General features: G+C 36.0%; 1 protein-coding gene across 18 annotated transcripts in view; it reads left to right on the top strand.

Moving 5' to 3' along the window:
- ANKS1B (ankyrin repeat and sterile alpha motif domain containing 1B) overlaps positions 1–21,517 on the top strand; it is a 1,065,346-nt gene that overhangs the window by 172,984 nt on the left and 870,845 nt on the right. For all 18 annotated transcript variants that reach the window (XM_043440436.1, XM_043440451.1, XM_043440445.1 and 15 more), the window contains exon 8: positions 3,715–3,881. In XM_043440436.1, the coding sequence (XP_043296371.1) occupies positions 3,715–3,881 (167 nt within the window). The remainder of the gene's footprint in view (positions 1–3,714; positions 3,882–21,517) is intronic.

Raw genomic sequence — 21,517 nt, 5'->3', positions numbered from 1 at the left:
CGACTGAACTGAACTGAACTGAAAAAACATATATCTTGAATGTAGCTGCTGTTTTTTTGTTTTGTTTTGTTTTAGAATAAATCATTGGGGTGAAGTTGCTTTCTGAGAATAATTAGAAAAAAATGAGTATTTGTGTGTAACCTATGAAATATTCATGTCCATAGTTGATGCATATTATATATCTGTTCCTTCTGTTATCCCTTTATTAGTTATATAATTATTTGTTTAAATATGTTCTACTATTTGTTTTTGTTGAACCTAGAAAGTAGAATCCCAGCACTATTTCAATTTTTTTAATGTTGAATGAATTCTGTCAGTAAAGTATAATGCCCACAAATACTTGGGTTGATGTCCCCAACCCCCAGAATCTAATACCTGGTGATACGATGTGGAACTGATATAATAGTAATAAAGTGCACAATAAGTGTGATGTGCTTGAATAATCCCAAAACCATCCCCCCAATGCTGACTGTGGGAAAATTGCCTTCCACACAACCAGTCCCTGGTGCCAAAAATGTTTGGGACCACTGTTCTAAAAGACTATTGAAATTCAATGCTATTATAAGTGAAGTTTTAGGACTTGTAATTCCAAATGCTTTTATGTACTACATTTATGTAAACCTTCAGTACTTATTTTCATCTTGATAAAGAATAAAAATAGACAAAATTGGAATTTCTTTTTGTCTTTTAATATTATTGTACTAATTATGGTTTCAGCTCAGTTCAGTTCACTCACTCAGTCATGTCCAACTCTTTGTGACCCCGTGGACCACAGCGCCCCAGGCTTCCCTGTCCATCACCAACTCCCGGAGTTTGGTTGGTCATAACTTTTCTTCCAAGGAGCAAGTGCTGTTTATTTTCATGGCTGCAGTCTCCATCTGCAGTGATTTTGGAGCCCCCCAAAATAAAGTCTGTCACTGTTTCCACTGATCCTCATCTCTTTCCCATGAAGTGATGGGACCAGATGCCATGATCTTAGTTTTCTGAATGTTGAGTTTTAAGCCAAATTTTTCACTCTCCTCTTTCACTTTCATCAAGAGGCTCTTTAGTTCTTCTTCACTTTCTGCCATAAGGGTGGTGTCATCTGCATATCCGAGGTTATTGATATTTCTCCTGGCAATCTTGATTCCAGCTTGTGCTTCCTCCAGCCCAGCATTTCTCATGATGTACTCTGCATAGAAGTTAAATAGGCAGGGTGACAGTATACAGCCTTGACATACTCCTTTTCCTATTTGGAACCAGTCTATTGTTCCATGTTCAGTTCTAACTGTTGCTTCCTGACCTGCATATAGGTTTCTCAAGAGGCATGTCAGGTGGTCTGGTATTCCCATCTCTTTCAGAATTTTCCACAGTGTATTGTGATCCACACAGTCAAAGGCTTTGGCATAGTCAATAATGCAGAAATACATGTTTTTCTGGAACTCTCTTGCTTTCTTGATGATCCAGCAGATGTTGGCAATTTGATCTCTGGTTCCTCTGCCTTTTCTAAAACCAGCTTGAACATCTGGAAGTTCACAGTTCATGTATTGCTGAAACCTGATTTGGAGAATTATGAGCATTACCTTATTAGTGTGTGAGATGAGTGCAATTGTGTGGTAGTTTGAGCATTCTTTGGCATTTCCTTTCTTTGGGATTGGAATGAAAACTGACCTTTTCCAGTCCTGAGGCCACTTCTGAGTTTTCCAAATTTGCTGGCATACTGAATGCAGCACTTTCACAGCATCATCTTTTAGGATTTGAAATAGCTCGACTGGAATTCTATCACCTCTACATTGTTCATAATGATGCTTTCTAAGGCCCACTTGACTTCACATTCCAGGATGTCTGGCTCTAGGTGAGTGATCACACCATTGTGATTATCTGGGTGTGAAGATCTTTTTTGTATAGTTCTTCTGTGTATTCTTGCCACCTCTTCTTAATATCTTCTGCTTGTGTTAGGTCCATACCATTTCTGTCCTTCCTTGAACCCATCTTTGCATGAAATATTCCCTTGGTAGCTCTAATTTTCTTGAAGAGATCTCTAGTCTTTCCCATTCTATTGTTTTCCTCTATTTCTTTGCACTGATCACTGAGGAAGGCTTTCTTATCTCTCCTTGTTATATTTTAGAACTCTGCATTCAAATGAATATATCTTTCCTTTTCTCCTTTGCTTTTGGCTTCTCTTTTTTTCACAGCTATTTGCAAGTCCTCCTCAGACAGCCATTTTGCTTTTTTGCATTTCTTTTTCTTGGTGATGGTCTTGATCCCTGTCTCCGGTACAATGTCCATAGTTCATCAGGCACTCTGTCTATCAGATCTAGTCCCTTAAATCTACTTCTCACTTCTACTGTATAATTGTAAGGGATTTGATTTAGGGTCATACCTGAATGGTCTAGTGGTTTTCCCCACTTCCTTCAATTTCAGTCTGTATTTGGCAATAAGGAGTTCATGATCTGAGCCACAGTCAGTTCCCAGTCTTGTTTTTGCTGACTGTGTAGAGCTTCTCCATTTTTGGCTGCAGAGAGTATAATCAGTCTGATTTCGGTGTCGACCATCTGGTGATGTCCATGTGTAGAGTCTTCTCTTGTGTTGTTGGAAGAGGGTGTGACCAGTGCGTTCTCTTGGCAAAACTCTATTAGCCTTTGCCCTGCTTCTTTCAAGGCCAAATTTGCCTTTTACTCCAGGTGTTTCCTGACTACTTTTGCATTCCAGTCCCCTATAATGAAAAGGACATCTCTTTTGGGTGTTAGTTCCAAAAGGTCTTGTAGGTCTTCATAGAACCCTTCAACTTCTTCTTCAGCGTTACTGGTCAGAGCATAAACTTGGATTACTGTGATATTGAATGGTTTGCCTTGGAAATGAATGAACAGAGATCATTCTGTCGTTTTTGAGATTGCATTCAAGTACTGCATTTTGGATTCTTTTGTTGACTATGATGCCTAGTCCATTTCTTCTAAGGGATTCTTGCCCATGGTATTAGATATAATGGTCATCTGAAATTCACCCATTTCAGTCTATTTTAGTTAACCGTTTCCTAAAATGTCAACGTTCACTCTTGCCATCTCCTGTTTGACCACTTCCAATTTGCCTTGATTCATGGACCTAACATTCCAGGTTCCTATGCAATATTGCTCTTTATAGCATCAGACCTTGCTTCTATCACCAGTCATATCCACAACTGGGTGTTGTTTTTGCTTTGGCTCCATCCCTTCATTCTTTCTGGAGTTATTTCTCCACTGATGTCCAGTAGCATTTTGGGCACCTACCGACCTGGGGAGTTCCTCTTTCAGTGTCCTATCATTTTGCCTTTTCATACTGTTCATGGGGTTCTCAAGGCAGGAATATTGAAGTGGTTTGCCATTCCCTTCTCCAGTGGACCACATTCTGTCAGACCTCTTCCCCATGACCTGTCTATCTTGGTGGCCCTACACGGCATGGCTTAGTTTCATTGAGTTAGACAAAATGTGGTCCATGTGATTAGACTGGTTAGTTGTCTGTGATTGTGGTTTCAGTCTGTCTGCACTCTGATGCCCTCTCTGCTGCCTACTGTCTTACTGGGGTTTCTCTTACCTTGGATGTGTTAGTATCTTACTTTCAGCAAAATAAACTTTCTGATAATTTTGTTTGCCGTGTTTTGAGTTCTAGCACTATACTGGTTATATTTTTATCATTTAGCATGAAGTTTTAGCAGTATTCTTTTTCGAAACTTCTGAAAAATATACTCTCTTCTTATAGGTGAAACTGTGACTGGCGAATTATCGAAACTCTTGGATGAAATAAAGCTCTGTCAAGAAAAGGATTATTCTTTTGAAGATTTGTGCCACACAATATCAGACCACTACTTAGATAATTTGAGCAAGATTTCAGAGGAAGAACTTGGGAAAAATGGAAGCCAGAGTGTAGTAAGTAAGGGGGGAAAGAAGACCATATGTCTGTCTTTGCCAATTCATTATGTACCTGAATGCCATTGGATTTATGTGTTATCTTACCTTTAGCTTTAGCCAGGGTCAAATGTCAGGCTCCCCTTTGCGCTTCCCTGATATTTTCTGGTGTTCATTCTCACTGCATGTGTAGGGAAGAAATGCTTTGATAAGTTACTTATGGTTTGTGATGATCTCACCACTGTTAGACCCTTGTAACATATAAATTCATAGTCCCTTTGATTATGTTCTTTTAGTTTTATTGGGCATAATGACAGTGGTTCCAAAGAAAGAAGAAAACCTTCCTTTTTTCTTTTTTCCCTGTTTTCTCTGTCATCTGGGTTTAACACCATCTTGAAGAAGAAAGACATAGCCAAGCCATGAGTGTGTACTTCCCGCCCAGTTTGTAAATCATAGTGGGAGAGAGTCATTGTGGATAGTTTGACCTGAATATTTTCATAATCTTACACAAATCCCAGTAGTTTGCATGCAAACTGTAAGCTCAGAATCTGAATCATGAGTAAGAGATTCTTGCTTAGTTGAATTTTTATATTGATACAATAGCAAGAAAAACTATAGAGAATCAGTCAGTTTAAAGTCAAGATTTTTATATCTGTCTTTAGTCCTATAGAAGGATTTATAGGATGCATTGGTATTAAAGGAAATGCATTACTATGATATGAAACCTTTTATCACTTTTAGTACTTAATTTTTTCTATAGAAATATTATACTTTCTTCAAAAACCGGTAATAGAGTAGATTGTGTTAAGTATGTCATTTTATTTATGAAAGCTAAAAAATGTTTGCCAAGTATACTGACTGTTATGAGAACATTTACTTCATTTAGTTGCTTACTGTTACGTAAAGTGACACTTTCCCAGGGTAGTATTTGCTAGTCTAGGTCCAAGGCCAGTCATAGCTTCTAGGCCTTTTTTTTTTTTTTTTCTTTTACTGTGTTTCGTAAAACATCACGTTATTGGCTTCAATAAAAGCTCTTTATGAGTAATTATGATTAACTGTATGTATAATGAAGTAAATACTTGTAAGTTTTCCCAAATGATATTTTTATAGTAATGAAATATTTACTGTACTAACTTTAATGTTAGGGCAAGACTCCTTGTTTTTTTTAAAAAAAACTACAATAGGCCTATACTAACTCAAATTACAAACCAGTTACATTTCCACATTACCTTGAAAGTTGATTAGAAATTAAGACATATTTATCCTACATAAGCAATACCTAGTGTTTAGGTCCATTCCTAAAGATATCTCTAAAGTGGCTACTTCTGGTCTTCTGTTTCTCAACCCACAAATTTTTCTGAAAGACCTGATATTCTAGACCAGTGGTTTCTAAACTTTGTTATGTACCAGTAGTAAACAAATTTTGAGCAAACATCCCAAATGTATTTATTTATAATTTTTAAAAATATATGCTATAAATTATGGGGCATATACTACAAGAGAAATTCGAGTGAGGATGATAAAGTGTAAAATGGATGATCTAATTTTTTTCTTTTATTCAGTTGGTATCTTGTGCACCCTAGGGTCTGCATGCTCTGCTTGGAGACCATAATTCAAACTTATATTTTTTGAGTAGCGATGGCAAGGGCTTTTGGCATTGAGAAGGTGACATAATTTTTTTTGTAAGTCAAAGACTGTTTTTTTGTTAAAAAAAAAAAAAGACTGTGACAGTACTAAGGGAGAAATTAATGCTTCTAAGTTGAAGTTAAGCTCAAAATTCAAGCTTATGTGTCCATAAAAGTGATCACTCTTTGTTCCTGTAATGAAACTTTATACTGTGTTCTTTGAAAATATTATCATATGAAAATATTAAAGGTTACATGAAGCAGAAAAGCAGAGGGTACACATGAGTAAGAGCAAATAGTTCTATTTATCTGGAATAATAAAGTTCATAAATGGGGACAATGGAGATAAGATTAGAAGATAGAATGAGTTCAGGCCATGGATGATTTTGAATGTCAGGCTGAGAATTTTGGTATTTATTTTTGTAGGAAATGAGAAAAATCTGAAGGATTTTAGATGCATAAAATGCATTATTAAAAGTTGACTTTCAGTAGTTGAATCTGATAGAAACTTGTTATTGAATGTTTAAAAAGCAATGCAGTTTATTTAACTCTTCTCTATAGCCTTTGTTGTATTTGAGTTAATTCCTGTTTTGTTGAATGTGTTTCTATTTATCAAGAATATTTTTCCAAGTTTTTAAAATGAATTATACTCTCAAGTTATACAAAAAATTTAACTGAGTACTTATAGATCATTTAATATAAATGGCCATGACAGTGTTGTGAGCTGTAGCACTTATAATGGCAATAATGAGATGTGGTTTCTAACTTCGAGGAGTTCAGAATTTCTGCTCCAAGAAGTCTTAAATCACTGTGTGTAGACAAGAATAATATAAAAAACAAATAAATATTATAAGAATTGACATTTATTAAGTGCTCGCTATTTGATGTTTTAATGTTTTATATTACTGAAGCCACCTAATCTATACAGTAATCCTAATAATGGAGTTACAGATTTGGGACATGACTCAGCTGGTAAGTGACAGATCTAGGATTCAAACTCAGAGCCAATGTCATTAATTCCCAGCTATATTTCTTATAATAAATTACCCTGTAGCCAAAGGAAATTTTTTTAAGGAAGAGATTAATGATTTATAGGTATTCATTGACGTCTTCATGGAGGTAGGGAGAAATTAAATCGCAGTCTGGAGGAAGGGGAAATAATCTCTGCACTTGGAATGGAATGAATGAATGGGAGAGAATTTCAGTCTGCAGAAACATAATGTGCAAAAGCCCAAAGGTGCAGCCTAGCATTTAAAATGAGGATAATTTACCATGAGAGTTTGTTTTGAAAAGTAGTGGAGAGTGAAGCTGGATAAGTCATAATAATTTTTAACATTGACATAACACTTTATATAAATTGATTTAATCCTCACACTAACCCTATGAGATAGGTAGTATTACTCCTCCCATTTTATAGATAAGAAAAATGGAGGCACAGAGAACTTGTATGACCTTCCTAAGTTTACACAGTAAATACCAGCGCCAGTCCGGTATTTACTGGATCTGGACGAAGGCAGTCTTACCACTCAACTATTTTGTTACAGAACAGGGCAGATAATTAGATTGGGAAGCTAGTCAGAAGTTTAATATTGATGCTGAGGAGAATAACTCTTAAGTATGGGAGTCCATTCATGAAGGTGACATTTTTAAAAGTTAGAAGTGGTACCTCGATGTCAGATGTTCTGGGGAGAGACTCAGACAGTGATTCTTAGCAATGGTTCTACATTAGACTTATCTAGAAAGCTTCAAGAAATGGAGAGACCCTCAGGTACCATGGCAGAACAATTGAAACAGAATTGTTTTGGGTGATTCTGAACATTGTTGTTTAAAAAGCTTATACTAACTTGTATATTATTGGCCTAGAGGACCAAAACTCTGCTAGGACCTTACTGAAGTAATCCAGGCCTCAGATAATGAGTCTGAACTGAGGTCTTGCTAAAACCACAGAATTATGGAATTTTAGATCTAAATAAATCTGACTTCTGGTGCCCAGCCTAATTCTACTGTGCAGTGTAAGAGCTCTCTTGAAGTAGGGAGGTTTCAGTTCATCATTAAGGAAAACTCAAGCTGTAGTTCAGCCATAGTTGTAAGTTGCAATTATTTCTATATTATAATGGAATGTTAAATGTGGAAAACACTTTTGTTTATTATTCACATTACTGGCTGAAGGACAGGCCTTTGAGTTCAGTTAAAATTTAAGTTTATATGATATGAAACATTCAACTTATTTGTTGTCATATGACAGATAATTCCAGAAGTAATTTAGAAGAAATCAAAGTAAAGGAAAATCTGTTGTGTAGCATTTATGTTATTAATAAATATATTTTACATATTAATGACTTGGCTTGAATTTTTTAGGTATTTTAACTATTTGTCATTTTAACTTTTATTGCCTTTTTTATCCAATAGAGGGCACTCTAATTCAGTAATTTAAAATATAAAATCAGCCATCTTATGCAAGAACTTTTATTTTTGGAGTATTTGGTTTTATTAAAATATTAGCCTTAAGATGGTAGTTTGAAAAATTTTACTAAAATAAGTGAATTAGGAATTAAACTTACAATGATTGAATGTATTTGATAGAAGGTTTTATGTTTAATGTGAAGGGAAGCTCAAGTAAAAATTGCATTTTATCTTCCATAACTTTTAATTCAAAAGTCAGTCTGTTTTAATTTCTTTTATAATATGCAAATGGAATCATTTTCTAAGTTGGATTAAGATATTATATAATCTAGAATGTAAATTTTGAAAAAATATAAATGTCTTTACATTCTTTACCAACCCCTGAAAACTTAGATTTTTGAAAGAATATAAAATTATCTGAAAAACATTTTCTAGTCACTTCATTTGTTTTCCCAAGTCATGTATCAGCTTTCCCTCTGTGTGTAAACAATGTACACACTTTTTAAATGTGAACATACCGTGCCTTAGAGAAATTTGATGATAGCATAAAGGTCTTGAGAGCAAATTTCAGAATTTAGGTTTCAGGAAATAATTTTTTAAGATATAAATTTAAAAAGGCATTATTGTCTTACCATCCCATGTATCTAAGAAATAAATAAGAAGCATCAGGGATGAAATACGTATTTTTTTCTCCTGAGGGGAAACCTAGACACTTTAGCAGCAACTAAGGGTTATTATTTGAATGGAGTTGTGTTGGCAAGTTTTGTGCAATTTAACTCTATGTATATTTCTTTTATATTATTTCACTTTTATATTTCTCTCATATTATTTCACACCCTGGCTTTTTTCTCCCCCTAATTGTTAATTATTCTTGCTGATTATGATGTGAATCATAGTATTGTATCATGTGCACATTTTGAAATGTGTTTGGCAGTAAGATATCTCTTAATCCTAAGAGCATTCTCTTAAGGTATCCAAGGCAGCAAACTTCCTTCCTAATTAAACTTCTATATATTTGAATTTCATGAAGTTTTGTGATCACTCTGCAGATATAACATCAGCCAATCTTTGTTTTGCTATTTCCATTCTCTGTGATTTCTCTATAATATCTAACTTGAATTTAATCTTCCTAACAGAAAACTCAGCTATTATGATTTCCCTGAGAATCTATACTTTTTTCTCATGAGTTAACTGTAGTGTTTTGTTGAAAATTTGATAATAATTCAACGTTCTTCTAACCTTGCTCTCCAGATAATGATGAAGTTAATTTTTGACAACTCTCAGCCGCTTGTCACATTGACTTCATTCATTTGCCATAACGCACCTGATTTGTAATTCTTTTTCATGCTGTGCATTTGAGAATTCTTGATCCTGTTTTGGAGTAAAGGCTTTGGACAGCCTGCCATTGTAAAGGAATCCCATTTTGCTTCCTAATGCCAAAGGAAATCATTCTAGAGCCTGAGCTTAAAGAGACATGTCAGTGGCGATAATCACTTATCTTTGTGTTCCAGGAAATGTTTTTCACCTTGAAGAGCAATTAATTCTAATGGAGTATTGAACTAGTAACCAAAAAAAAGAAAAAAAAATTACTGAAATCACTCATGCTTCTAATGTATTTTATCATGGGACCATTTGAGATATGACTACTGAATATTGGGATCAATTCAGCCTCTAACAGATGACGAATTAGATTCTCTACAATACAATCAAAGTCAATAACAGTAGATGGAAAATATTCTGTGTGGCCTGCTTTAATCTCAGGCTTAGAATTTTAAAATTGTCTGGTATTATTTTAATTTGCTCTTGCCAGAATTTTTATTTCTACCATCTATGCTTTTTAAAGTGTAAATATTTCGGTTGTTTAGTTTCACAACAGTTCCATCTAGTTGATAGCTACCAGTTTATTCTACCAAATAGTTAATAATGAGAAACAAAGTCTTAATTTGGAGAAAGAATGAGGTAGTCAAGACAGTAAATTTGACAGGGAATGAAAAAGTTCTAAAATGAACCAGGATAATGAACCAGTGAGAAGTGTATATTAATAAAAGTGGAAATAGCTTGCCCCTAAAATAAATGAGACAAACATTGATTATGTTATATCTTTTCCTGTAATCATCTCTTGTATGTTACTGAAGTAAATCTATTCTAGTTTTGAAGAAGATTTTCTTTTTACCCTATAATCTTGCTTTTACTTAGCATGGTGTAACTTCCCGAAACATTTAAAGATCTTTATTGTCATAATTATTCTCATCAGCTTCACTAATTTACTGGGTCCTCACATTAAGGAATTATACTAATTTCTTCAATAACATGTATTTGTAACTTAGAGTAACATTATGGGCTTCCCTTGTGGCTCAGCTGGTAAAGAATCCGCTTGCAATGCGGGAGACCTGGGTTCAATCCCTGGATTGGGAAGATCCCCTAGAGAAGGGAAAGGCTACCCACTCCAGTGTTCTGGCCTGGAGAATTCCATGGAAATAACATGTATTTGTAACTTAGAGTAACATTATAGTGTAGAGGACAGGAACTTTGAACTGAAAGAGACTTGTGTTTGAATCTCAGTTCTACTCCTTAGATAAATCATCCTGATCTCCAGATTTCTCATCTGTAGCACAGTATTTCTAAAAAGTCTTTCTGACCTCTGCTTTTGAATCAGAATGTCTGGAGGTGGATTTTTGCAATAAACTCCTTAGGTGATTCTTGTGCTCTTTGTGAACTGCCCTGGAACATTGTTTATTTTTTAAATTAAAAACAAAATTTTTAGAGCATTTTTAAACATTGACTTCTTTCAGTCAACTAACTCAGTCCATTTTCTTCTTCCTTACATGGATCTATGGATCTCAGATTTCAATGATCTGACTTTAATTTGCTTTTGCTTTCTATTTCTGTTCCTGTGAATGCAAATATCATTCGTTATCAAGGCAAAATGATTTATCATTTCAGTTCAGTTCAGTCGCTCAGTCATGTCCAACTCCTTACGACCCCATGGACTGCAGCACGCCAGGCTTCCCTGTCCATCACCAACTCCTGGAGCTTACTCAAACTCATGTCCATTGTATTGGTGATGCCATCCAACCATATCATCCTCTGTCATCACCTTCTCCTCTCACCTTCAATCTCCCAGCATCAGGATCTTTCCAAATGAGTCTGTTCTTCACATCAGGTGGCCAAAGTATTGGAGTTTCATCTTCAGCATCAGTCCTTCCAATGAATATTCAGAATTGATTTCTTTTAGGATGGACTGGTTGTATCTCTTTGCTGTCCAAGGGACTCTCAAGTCTTCTCCAACACCACAGTTTGAAAGATTTACCATTAAGTTTTGCTTTTTCTGTTTCTGTGAAAAATGTCTTTGGAATTTTGATAGATATTGCGTTGAAGCTATAGATAGGTTGGGGATAGTATGAAACCTCTATCAGTATTAATTCTTCTGATCCATGAACAGAGAATGTCTTTCCATATGTTTGTGTCTTCATTTTCATTTAAGTGGTATAGTTTTCAGTGTATAGGTCTTTCACCTCCTTGGTTAAATTTATACCTAAGTATTGCGTTGTTTTTGATATTGTACTGAAAGGATTGTTTTCTTTATTTATTGTTCAGATGTCTTGTTAGTATATAGAAATGTGGATGATTTTTATATGTTGGTTTTGTATCCTGCAACTTAATTTGTTGATTAGTGCTAAGGTTTTTGGTGGATTTCATTGGAATCTGAGAGCCACAGATGGAGGTGGAGTCTTTAGGATTTTCCACATATGAGATCATATTGTCTGCAGACAAAGACAGTTTTGCTCTTTTTCTGATTTGTATGCCTTTTATTTATTTTTCTTGCATGATTACTCTGGCTGGTACTTATAGCACTATGTTAAATAGGAGTGATGAAAGTAGGCACCCTCTTGTCTTGTCTTAGAGGAAAAGTTTTCAGCCTTTCACCACTGAGTATGATGTTAGCCATGGGCTTGTCATATGTCGTCTTTATTATGTTGAGATATGTTCTTTCTGTACCCAATTTGTTGAGCGTTTTTATCATGAAAAGATGTTGAATTTTGTCAAAAGCTTTTTCTGCTTCTATTGAGATGATCATATGATTTTTATCTTTCATTCTATGCAGCTTAACTTTTAATAATTATTTTAAACTTGAAATTAAGTAAAAATGATGTTAAGGTACCATATAAGGTATAAAGTGGTATTCAAAAGAGTATATTATCATCCTTACCATCCTTTCATTTTTAGTTCTTCAAATTCATTCACTGCTGCTTACTTGTTCCTAAAATTGTATCTTCTTTGTTACAACCCAAATTTGGTCTGCTCCTCCCTAACCACCTTATTTATGTAAAACTCTGTAAGAATGAAACTAAACCTGTCTGTTTGAAGTGCTTGTTTTCATTCCTAGAGTATAGTAAGTGCTCAATAATTTTTTTCTGGATATTCAGCCACTCTTAAAATTTGATATTATCAATGTCTTCCTTTTCATCTATTCTGTCTAATCAGAACTCATTTCATTTCCTCATAACTATAATCTGCAAGGTTCTGGACAGCATAAATTAAGATAAGGTTTCACCAGCATAATCTTCAAAGGTTGTATTGGACCACAGCATCCTTCATGGGAGTTAAGCCAAGTGCCAGATAAGACTTCAGAAAGAGAGACGTTCACAGAGATTGAATGTGTTTCTGTGTACAGGAACTTATTAATTAATTGTCCTTCTACTGGTGTCGTCCTTCTAATAGAATACATAACCGTAATACACAAGGACGTGTGTGTGTGTGTGTGTGTGTACGTGTGAAGAGGGGGAGTAGGAGAAGAGAGAGATCGTGATATTATCAACAAGGTTTGTATCTGTGGCCTTTAATTTAAGAGGTCTCTAATTTTATCCTATCCTTTGGAAGAAATGACATTTTATGGTTTTGAGAATGTAGCCATCAACACTGAAGAGTCTGATCTTTTCTAGATGTTATAATATCACAGTTCAAAGCATTGAATTCTGTATTCATAGATCAGATATGAGAAGGCATATTTCAAAGTCCTTTTCTTATCTGTAACGTAAATTTAAGAAGTTCTTTGATTATTTGTAAACCTGGAGTCATACGTGCTTAACCAAAATGTTCTGATTCACACACAGTGATGAGCTAGAGTAATTAGGGGGTGAGGTGTGATTATTTATATACAGTGGCTAAAGGAGACCTCTCTGAGGAGTGCTGCATAAACTGTAATCTGAAGGAAGAGAAGAATCCTGTCATAAAATACCAAGGAAAGAAAATTTGGAATAAAAATAAGCACTTATCTGAGGTGGAAAAGAGATTAATATGTTTAAGTCCCAGAAAGGAGGGCAGTGGGGTAAACCAGAGTATACTGAACAAGGTAGACAATAGGATGGAATGGGATTAGAAAGCCAGATTAGACACTTATAGGTCATGGAAAGTGTTCTGTTTTTTTTTTTTTTTAATAAAATGGTTGTAAGCAGGGAAGTGATATGATCTGGTTTATGGGAGCAATGCTGAAAAGTTTCTGCTTCCTCTGAATTCACTGCTAAAGGATCCTCTATAACCCACCTCCCAGAATATTGGAAATAAAAGCAAAAATAAACAAATGGGACCTAATGAAACTTAAAAGCTTTTGCACAACAAAGGAAACTATAAGCAAGGTGAAAAGACAGCCCTCAGAATGGGAGGAAATAATAGCAAAAGAAGAAACAGACAAAGGATTAATCTCAAAAATATACAAGCAACTCCTGCAGCTCAATTCCAGAAAAATAAATGACCCAATCAAAACATGGGCCAAAGAACTAAACAGACATTTCTCCAAAGAAGACACACAGATGGCTAGCAAACACATGAAAAGATGCTCAACATCACTCATTATCAGAGAAATGCAAATCAAAACCACAATGAGGTACCATTACACGCCAGTCAGGATGGCTGCTATCCAAAAGTCTACAAGCAATAAATGCTGGAGAGGGTGTGGAGAAGAGGGAACCCTCTTACACTGTTGGTGGAATGCAAACTAGTACAGCCACTATGGAGAACAGTGTGGAGATTTCTTAAAAAACTGGAAATAGAACTGCCATATGACCCAGCAATCCCACTCCTGGGCATACACACTGAGGAAACCAGAGCTGAAAGAGACACATGCACCCCAATGTTCATCGCAGCACTGTTTATAATAGCCAGGACATGGAAGCAACCTAGATGCCTATCAGCAGACGAATGGATAAGGAAGCTGTGGTACATATACACAATGGAATAGTACTCAGCCGTTAAAAAGAATTCATTTGAATCAGTTCTAATGAGATGGATGAAACTGGAGCCCATTATACAGAGTGAAGTAAGCCAGAAAGATAAACACCAATACAGTATACTAACACATATATATGGAATTTAGAAAGATGGTAACAATAACCCTATATGCAAAACAGGAAAAGAGACACAGATGTACAGAACAGACTTTTGGACTCTGTGGGAGAAGGCGAGGGTGGGATGTTCTGAGAGAACAGCATCGAAACATGTATATTTATCAAGGATGAAACAGATAGCTAGTCCAGGTTGGATGCATGAGACAAGTGCTCAGGGCTGGTGCACTGGGAAGACCCAGAGGGATGGGATGGGGGGGGAGGTGGGAGGGGGGTTCAGGATGGGGAACACATGTAAATCCATGGCTGATTCATGTCAATGTATGGCAAAAACCACTACAATATTGTAAAGTAATTAGCCTCCAACTAATAAAAATAAATGAAAAAAAAAATAAATTCACTGCTAAATTATATTTTGATATCATATTTCTGTATGATATTATATTAATAGAATAATGCATTTAATGATATGCTTAATTATTTGTCTTATTTCTACTACGTGCCACGTTCTGTGCTAGGCCCTGATGTGTACAACGGTTGACAAGATTGACATGGCTTCTGCTGTCATTGAATTTCTAATTTTTATCAGCCAATACAGACATAGTCACAGGCAGTGATGAAACTGTAATAAATGTTTTAACAGGGGAAATAGTTAATACAAGTGGCATTAAATACATGAGAAAGATACTAAACTCAGATTTGGATGATTATGGGAGATTTTCCAAATTCACTTCTTTTTTCTTTGATTCTGCTTGTATCAAGTGGGCAACCACTGTACTCACTGTTTGTACTGTTTGTATTCTCCTCCTCACAGTCTCTTGGCTTTATGTTTTTTACTGAGCATTCTCTTCTCTGGAGTGGGAACAGCTCTCTGTGTTCAGATAGCAGCTTGTTGTTCTTTATTTCCAAACCTACAGTTCTATCCTAAACGTCTTCCTACTCTCCAGTTCTGTATTACAGCTGCCAGAAAGACTCCTTTCTACAAACATCTGCCTTTTGAAACCCAGCCTGTCAAAATATAAATTATTTTCCACTCAAATCTGTACCTATTCTCATTTTCCATCTTTCTTTAATAATGGAACAGTTATTTCATTCTTTCAGGACAAAAGTTTTGGCATTATGGTTAGTCCTTTCCCATTTGTTTTGTTCTCCTGGTGTATTAGAGAGTTCTCTTTGTTTCTTATCCACTTCATCTTCCAGGAGCTGCCTCATTTCTTTATTCATTTTATATTTTACAATAAAACTCTGCAAGAACTGTCTCTTGTTTCCAGCGCCTCTCAGTTTTCTCTTTAGACAAGTCCTGTGACACTCTCTTTCCCCAGAACCGCCTTGCTGAGGTACCCAGTGACTTCCACATCGCTCGTTCCCATAGGCATTTCTTCACCCTTGTCTGATGTGATCTCTGAGGAGCATTCTGCAGTGTTGACCATGCCCCCTCTTTCACACGCGCACTTTCTGTGCTTCACTTCCTGGACACCTCTCTCTTTTGGTTTTCTTTCTAATCAGTTGGCTTCTCATTATCAGTTTCCTTTGCTTATCCCTTCTCATATCCTAAGTTCCCAGGGCTCAGTCCCTGTAGACTTTTCTTCTTTCTCTGTATGGAATTTCTAGGCCAAGCATGCTGAAAGTTTCACAGCTTTAAATACCTACTATGGACCAGCAAACCCCACATTTATTTTTGTTGTTGTTCAGTCGCTCAGTCGTGTCTTTTTGCGACCCCATGGACTGCAGCATGCCAGGCTTCTCTGTCCTTCACCATCTCACGGAGCTTACTCAAACTCATGACCATTGACTCGATGATGCCATCCAACCATCTCATCCTCTGTCGTCCCCTTCTCCTCCTGCCTTCAATCTTTCCCAGCATCAGGGTCTTTTCCAATAAGTCAGTTCTTCACATCAGGTGGCCAAAATATTGGAGTTTCAGCTTTAGCATCAGTCCTTCCAGTGAATATTCAGGACTGATTTCCATTAGGATTGACTGGTTTAATCTCCTTTTTAGTACCATAGTTTTACTTATTTATTGTATTTATTGTTTGGCTCCCTTGATTAAAATATAAGCTTCACTGTGGGCAGAGTTTATTGTTTTTTAAGTTTTTTTTGATGATGTTGACTACTGTCATCCCAGTATTTAAAATGATATCTGGCACATGATAAATATTTATTGAATGAAATAAAATAACTCTACCATAGGCCCTCAACTCTCTATATTTGGATTATATAGTTTCAAAGCTGGTCATCTGTATAGTGGAAAGAGCATGTATTTTGGAGCTGTACAGATCAGGATTTGTATCCTTAGGTTTCTATTAACTAGTTATGTGCCAGAGTTAGTTGTTCACTTTCTCTGAGCTTCAGTTTCCTCTTTGATAAAATTAACATAGTATTTCCTACCCTATCATGAAGTTATCATGAAGACAATGTGAGAATGTGTAAAATGTGTTTAGCAGTGTGTTGGATGAATAGAAGATACTGAACCAGTATTTATTCCTTTCTTTGTAGTCAATCTGTCTTAATTCTGACCCATCCCTATATAACACTACCAGATAAGCCTTCCTGAAATGGAGTTTGTATGCTTCAACTTGTGGTAAAGAAATAGATGAGAGTCTTAAAAAAAAAAAAAAAAAGAAAGAAATAGCTGAGAGTCTTAATTGACTTCTGTGTGGTGGACAAATTCTTCCTCTTGTATTTCAAGAATGTCAACGTCTTTCGATTCTGCTCTTATGCTTCCTTATCCAATGATACTTCTTTCTGTTCTCCTTCTTCCCACCAATATACCCTGTCCTTTTGTCATTTATCTAAACACATCACTGGTGTATCTTAGTTCATTCTCTTTGCTCATTATCTTTCATTCTTCTGTTCCTGATTAAATTCTGTTCATCTTACAAGGTGTACCTCAAGTCTTTATATAGTAGCCTCCTTATACCAGTTCAGGCCATTTTTTTTCCTTTGAACAGATGGAGAATCTCAGAAGAGAAATAGGAACTATTGAAAAAATGAAATGGAAATCCAGAATTGAAGAGTACATCTTACATTAAAAAAAGCTGAAATTCAAATGAATGTATAATTTTTATTCTGTATGATCATACAATTTAACAGCTAATTAGTCTTCATTTTAAAGTATATTATTTATGAAATAGGATGTTGGTAAAATTGTTCTTTTGTCACAAGACCTGACTAACATTTATAATTAAGGACAATGAAAAGTTAATTTGACATATTTTACTTATTACATAATCATTATCATATTTTATGACACTGAAGTATAAATGTCAAGCAGTTCACAGAGTGTTTGGCTTTGCAAATAGTAAGTGCTCAATAAATATTTTTTTTTTCAATAAATATTTTTGAATGGATAAAAAAATGAATTCTACTTAGATCTTTAGTTACATAATAAGATTCTGATACAAAAATTATAATTTATGTATAAAGGTATATTGTGAAAGGGCTCTACATTAAGGCAATATTATACTTACCACTGCATTAAATATTCTTGAAAATAGAAAAGATACATTATGATATTTTGTATTCTTAAAAAATGCACTGTACATTGAAAAAACTAAAATGGAACTGTTTTACAGTGAACCTAAAAATGGTCTAAAAAGTAAAGTCTATTTTTTAAAAAAAGGTAACCTTTTATTTTAAAGTTGATCCATTTTTCTGTACTGCTTCAGTTCATCCAATCAATAAATATTCATTGTGCCTCTGCTATGTACCAGCTACTGTTATAGGGTAGATAAAAAGTGAATAAGGCATTTTTTGTTGTTCTCAGGGGCTTGGAGTTTGGCAGAGAAAGTATATGTATAGAAATAATAGAATAGAAATAACCAAGTAATAGAATAATAATAGAATAACCGAATAATAGAAATACAGGATGATAAAATATTTTACCAAACAATTCAGTGAATGATAGCCTAAAGTGTGGAAAATGGGGAAGAGAAACTATTTTTTCTTATATTCCCAGGATTTAGCATGTTGCCTGATGCATTGTAGCTCTTCAGTTTTAAAAGTGTGTTGAAAAAAAGAAATAGCTGTGTAAATGAAAAGCTGTCCTGTTTAAATACAGTGTAGGAGGGACACTAAAAAGTGGAATGACAATGACCACTTCATAATAGAGTAAGGAAATAAAGACATGTCATGAACTGACTCCTGTATAGTTCTATGTTCTCATTGCTCATCACGTTCCCCACTAACCAGTACCTCCATGAGTTTCCCATACTCTCTTTTATCTGTCTTTATATGCCTCAAGTTCTTGCACTCTCCTCTATCCCATACCAACTTTACCATTTTTAATTCTCATCATCCATCAAAACTTGGCTCTAATGTGACTTCCTTCCAATCTTAGCCCATCCTTGAACCCTGTCCTTGGTCTGGATTAGGTTCTCCTCCAATGGCTTTCCATAGTCCAGAATCCCAATGCTCCTTAATAATATTTATTATGATTATAATTGTAGTAAGTAATTATAAATTTTATTGGATTCTTGCTCTTGAAAATAATGGACTGTGGACTCCTTGAGGGTATATTCTCAGATTCTCATACATTGCCTGCCACATAAAAGGAGACCTATATATATTTATTGAACCAATGGACAAAAGAATGAATGACTAGATGGATGGGTGAGTGGATAGACAAATGCTGTAATAAAAAAGTGATCCCAAATGCTTGACTGGAAATTGCGAAATAAATAGATACTTATTTCTCACTCATTTAAAGTCCATAGTAAGTGCTCCTGATCAGCAGGTGGCCCTCCTCCTAGTGGGAATTCAGGAACCCAGACTCCTTGCATCTCCTTGCTTGGACGTCTTGAGCACGGGCTTCCAAGGTCATCTGGCTCATCTATAACAGCTGTCGGAGGGCAAACATGATGGAGGATACAGGTCGGAGGTTGTAGAGGATGGGCTTGGAAACAGCAAACATCACTTTATTCATATTCTATTGACTAGTACGCACTCATATTGTCCATTGCCCTTCCAATCTGCAGGGGAAATTGAAAAATATAGTCTAGCTATGTACCCTAACAGTAGTGAAAATGGGTGACTAATTACCTAATCAGAGTTGACTACATATCTTTTATAATTTAAATAATTTTCCTTTATATACATATTGATTTTTATAGTTCTTATTCATAGAGTATTTTTTTTAAATCATAGTTAAAAGTTGGATTATACCTGTTTATGTCATAGCATTCCTAGATATATTATTTTTGGTTTCACTACTTTCTTTATAGTGAACTATATTTGCTTTCATTTGATTTGCTTTAAAATTCCTTATTGTATATACTGATTCCTCCCCAAAGTAATATTTTTATTTATCTTGCTATTAAGATCTTTAAATCTCAGGTGACTATTTCTGCATACTAGCTTTTTAAAGGTCAAAAGTATAGTCTTGGACCTCATTTTATTTCTATTGACAGGAAGAATTAGACTTCATTATTTTGAAATGACCTTGTGATCATACTTTAGGCCTTATGGTAAAGCTTTGTCTACTTCCATCAAAGAGGTGTGTCGAACAGAATACTGTGCACTGGTTCCCATGCCAGGGGAGGACTCCAGCTACATCAGTTCAGTTCAGTTCAGTTCGGTCGCTCAGTGGTGTCTGACTCTTTGCGACCCCATGAATCGCAGCACACCAGGCCTCCCTGTCCATCACCAACTCCCGGAGTTTACCCAAACCCAAGTCCATCGAGTCGGTGGTGCCATCTAACCATCTCATCCTCTACCGTCCCCTTTGCCTCCTGCCCCCAATCCCTCCCAGCATCAGGGTCTTTTCCAATGAGTCAACTCTTCGCATGAGGTGGCCAAAGTACTGGAGTTTCAGCTTCAGCATTGGTCCTTCCAATGAACACCCAGGTCTGATCTCCTTTAGGATGGACTGGTTGGACCTCCTTGCAGTCCAAGGGACTCTCAACAGTCTTCTCCAACACCACAGTTCAAAAGCATCAATTTTTCGGCGCTCGGCTTTCTTCACAGTCCAACTCTCACATCCGTACATGACTACTGGAAAAACCATAGCCTTGACTAGATGGACCTTTGTTGGCAAAGTAATGTGTCTGCTTTTTAATATGCTATGTAGATTGGTGATAATTTTCCTTCCAAGGAGTAAGCGTCTTTTAATTTCATGTCTGCAATCACCATCTGCAGTGGTTTTGGAGCCCAGAAATATAAAGTCTGCCACTGTTTCCACTGTTTCCCCATCTATTTCCCATGAGGTGATGGGACCAGATGCCATGATCTTAGTTTTCTGAATGTTAAACTTTAAGCCAACTTTTTCACTCTCCTCTTTCACTTTCATCAAGAGGCTTTTTAGTTCCTCTTCACTTTCTGCGATAAGGATGGTAAGATATCATTATGTCAACCATTAGGATAGCAGTCAAACGCTTCTGCCTATTGCATGTTAATACTGGAGTCAACAAAGAAAACACATCTCTGTCAAACACTAGATGGCGTATTCTCTATGTCTCTTACATAGAGAAGAGACAGCAGAAGATCAAACCAATATGTTGGTTTCCCATGGCTAGTGGGGTTTCCTCCTGGCAGCCAACAGAGATCAGGAGCCTGTCTGGTACAGCAGAAGCACCTCGACTCCCCTGTGGAGTCTGAAATCCTGAAAGCTGAGAGCCATTGTTAATGAGGACCATTACTGCACTGCTTACTAGAACAAAATGAACCTGAAACTGGGCAAGATATTCCCATTGTTGTTGTTGTTTAGTTGCTAGGTCATGTCTGGCTTTTTGCCACCCTGTGGACTGCAGCCTGCCAGGGCTCTTCTGTTCATAGGATTTCCCAGGCAAGAATACTGGAGTGGATTGCCACCTACTCCAGGGGATCTTCCCAACCCAGGGACCATATTCAAGTCTCCTGCATTGCAGGTGGATTCTTTACCACTGAGCCACCAGGGAAGCCAAGACATTCCCATAAAAGGGCATAAACCTGAAGTAGGCCGCATGAACTCCATTTCTTGATAAGAAAGTGTTTCAGGCCCAAGGCCCATTCTTATGTGACAAATGGGGAGCAAATGACTATGCACATGAGGCTGACTTTCCCAACTCAGTGACACCCATATGGAGATTAAACCAGGTCATGTTGAAAATATGAAGAGAAAATTTTCTAAATTTCTGCAGTATATGGCTTTATAATTTTCTATATATTTCTGTAAAACCAATTCAAATTGATTTAAACAAAAAAAATTCATTAACTCACATAAATGAAAAATCCAGGCATTTTATGTATGGTCAGATGAAAATAAACAATGTAATCTGTTATCTATTTCTCTCCATCTCTCAGTTTGATTTTC

Source organism: Cervus canadensis, chromosome 21, assembly GCF_019320065.1.
Source record: "Cervus canadensis isolate Bull #8, Minnesota chromosome 21, ASM1932006v1, whole genome shotgun sequence".
Classification (NCBI taxonomy): domain Eukaryota; kingdom Metazoa; phylum Chordata; class Mammalia; order Artiodactyla; family Cervidae; genus Cervus; species Cervus canadensis.
The sequence above is the reverse complement of the archived record's forward strand: the minus strand, read 5'-3'. Positions and strand labels throughout refer to the sequence as shown.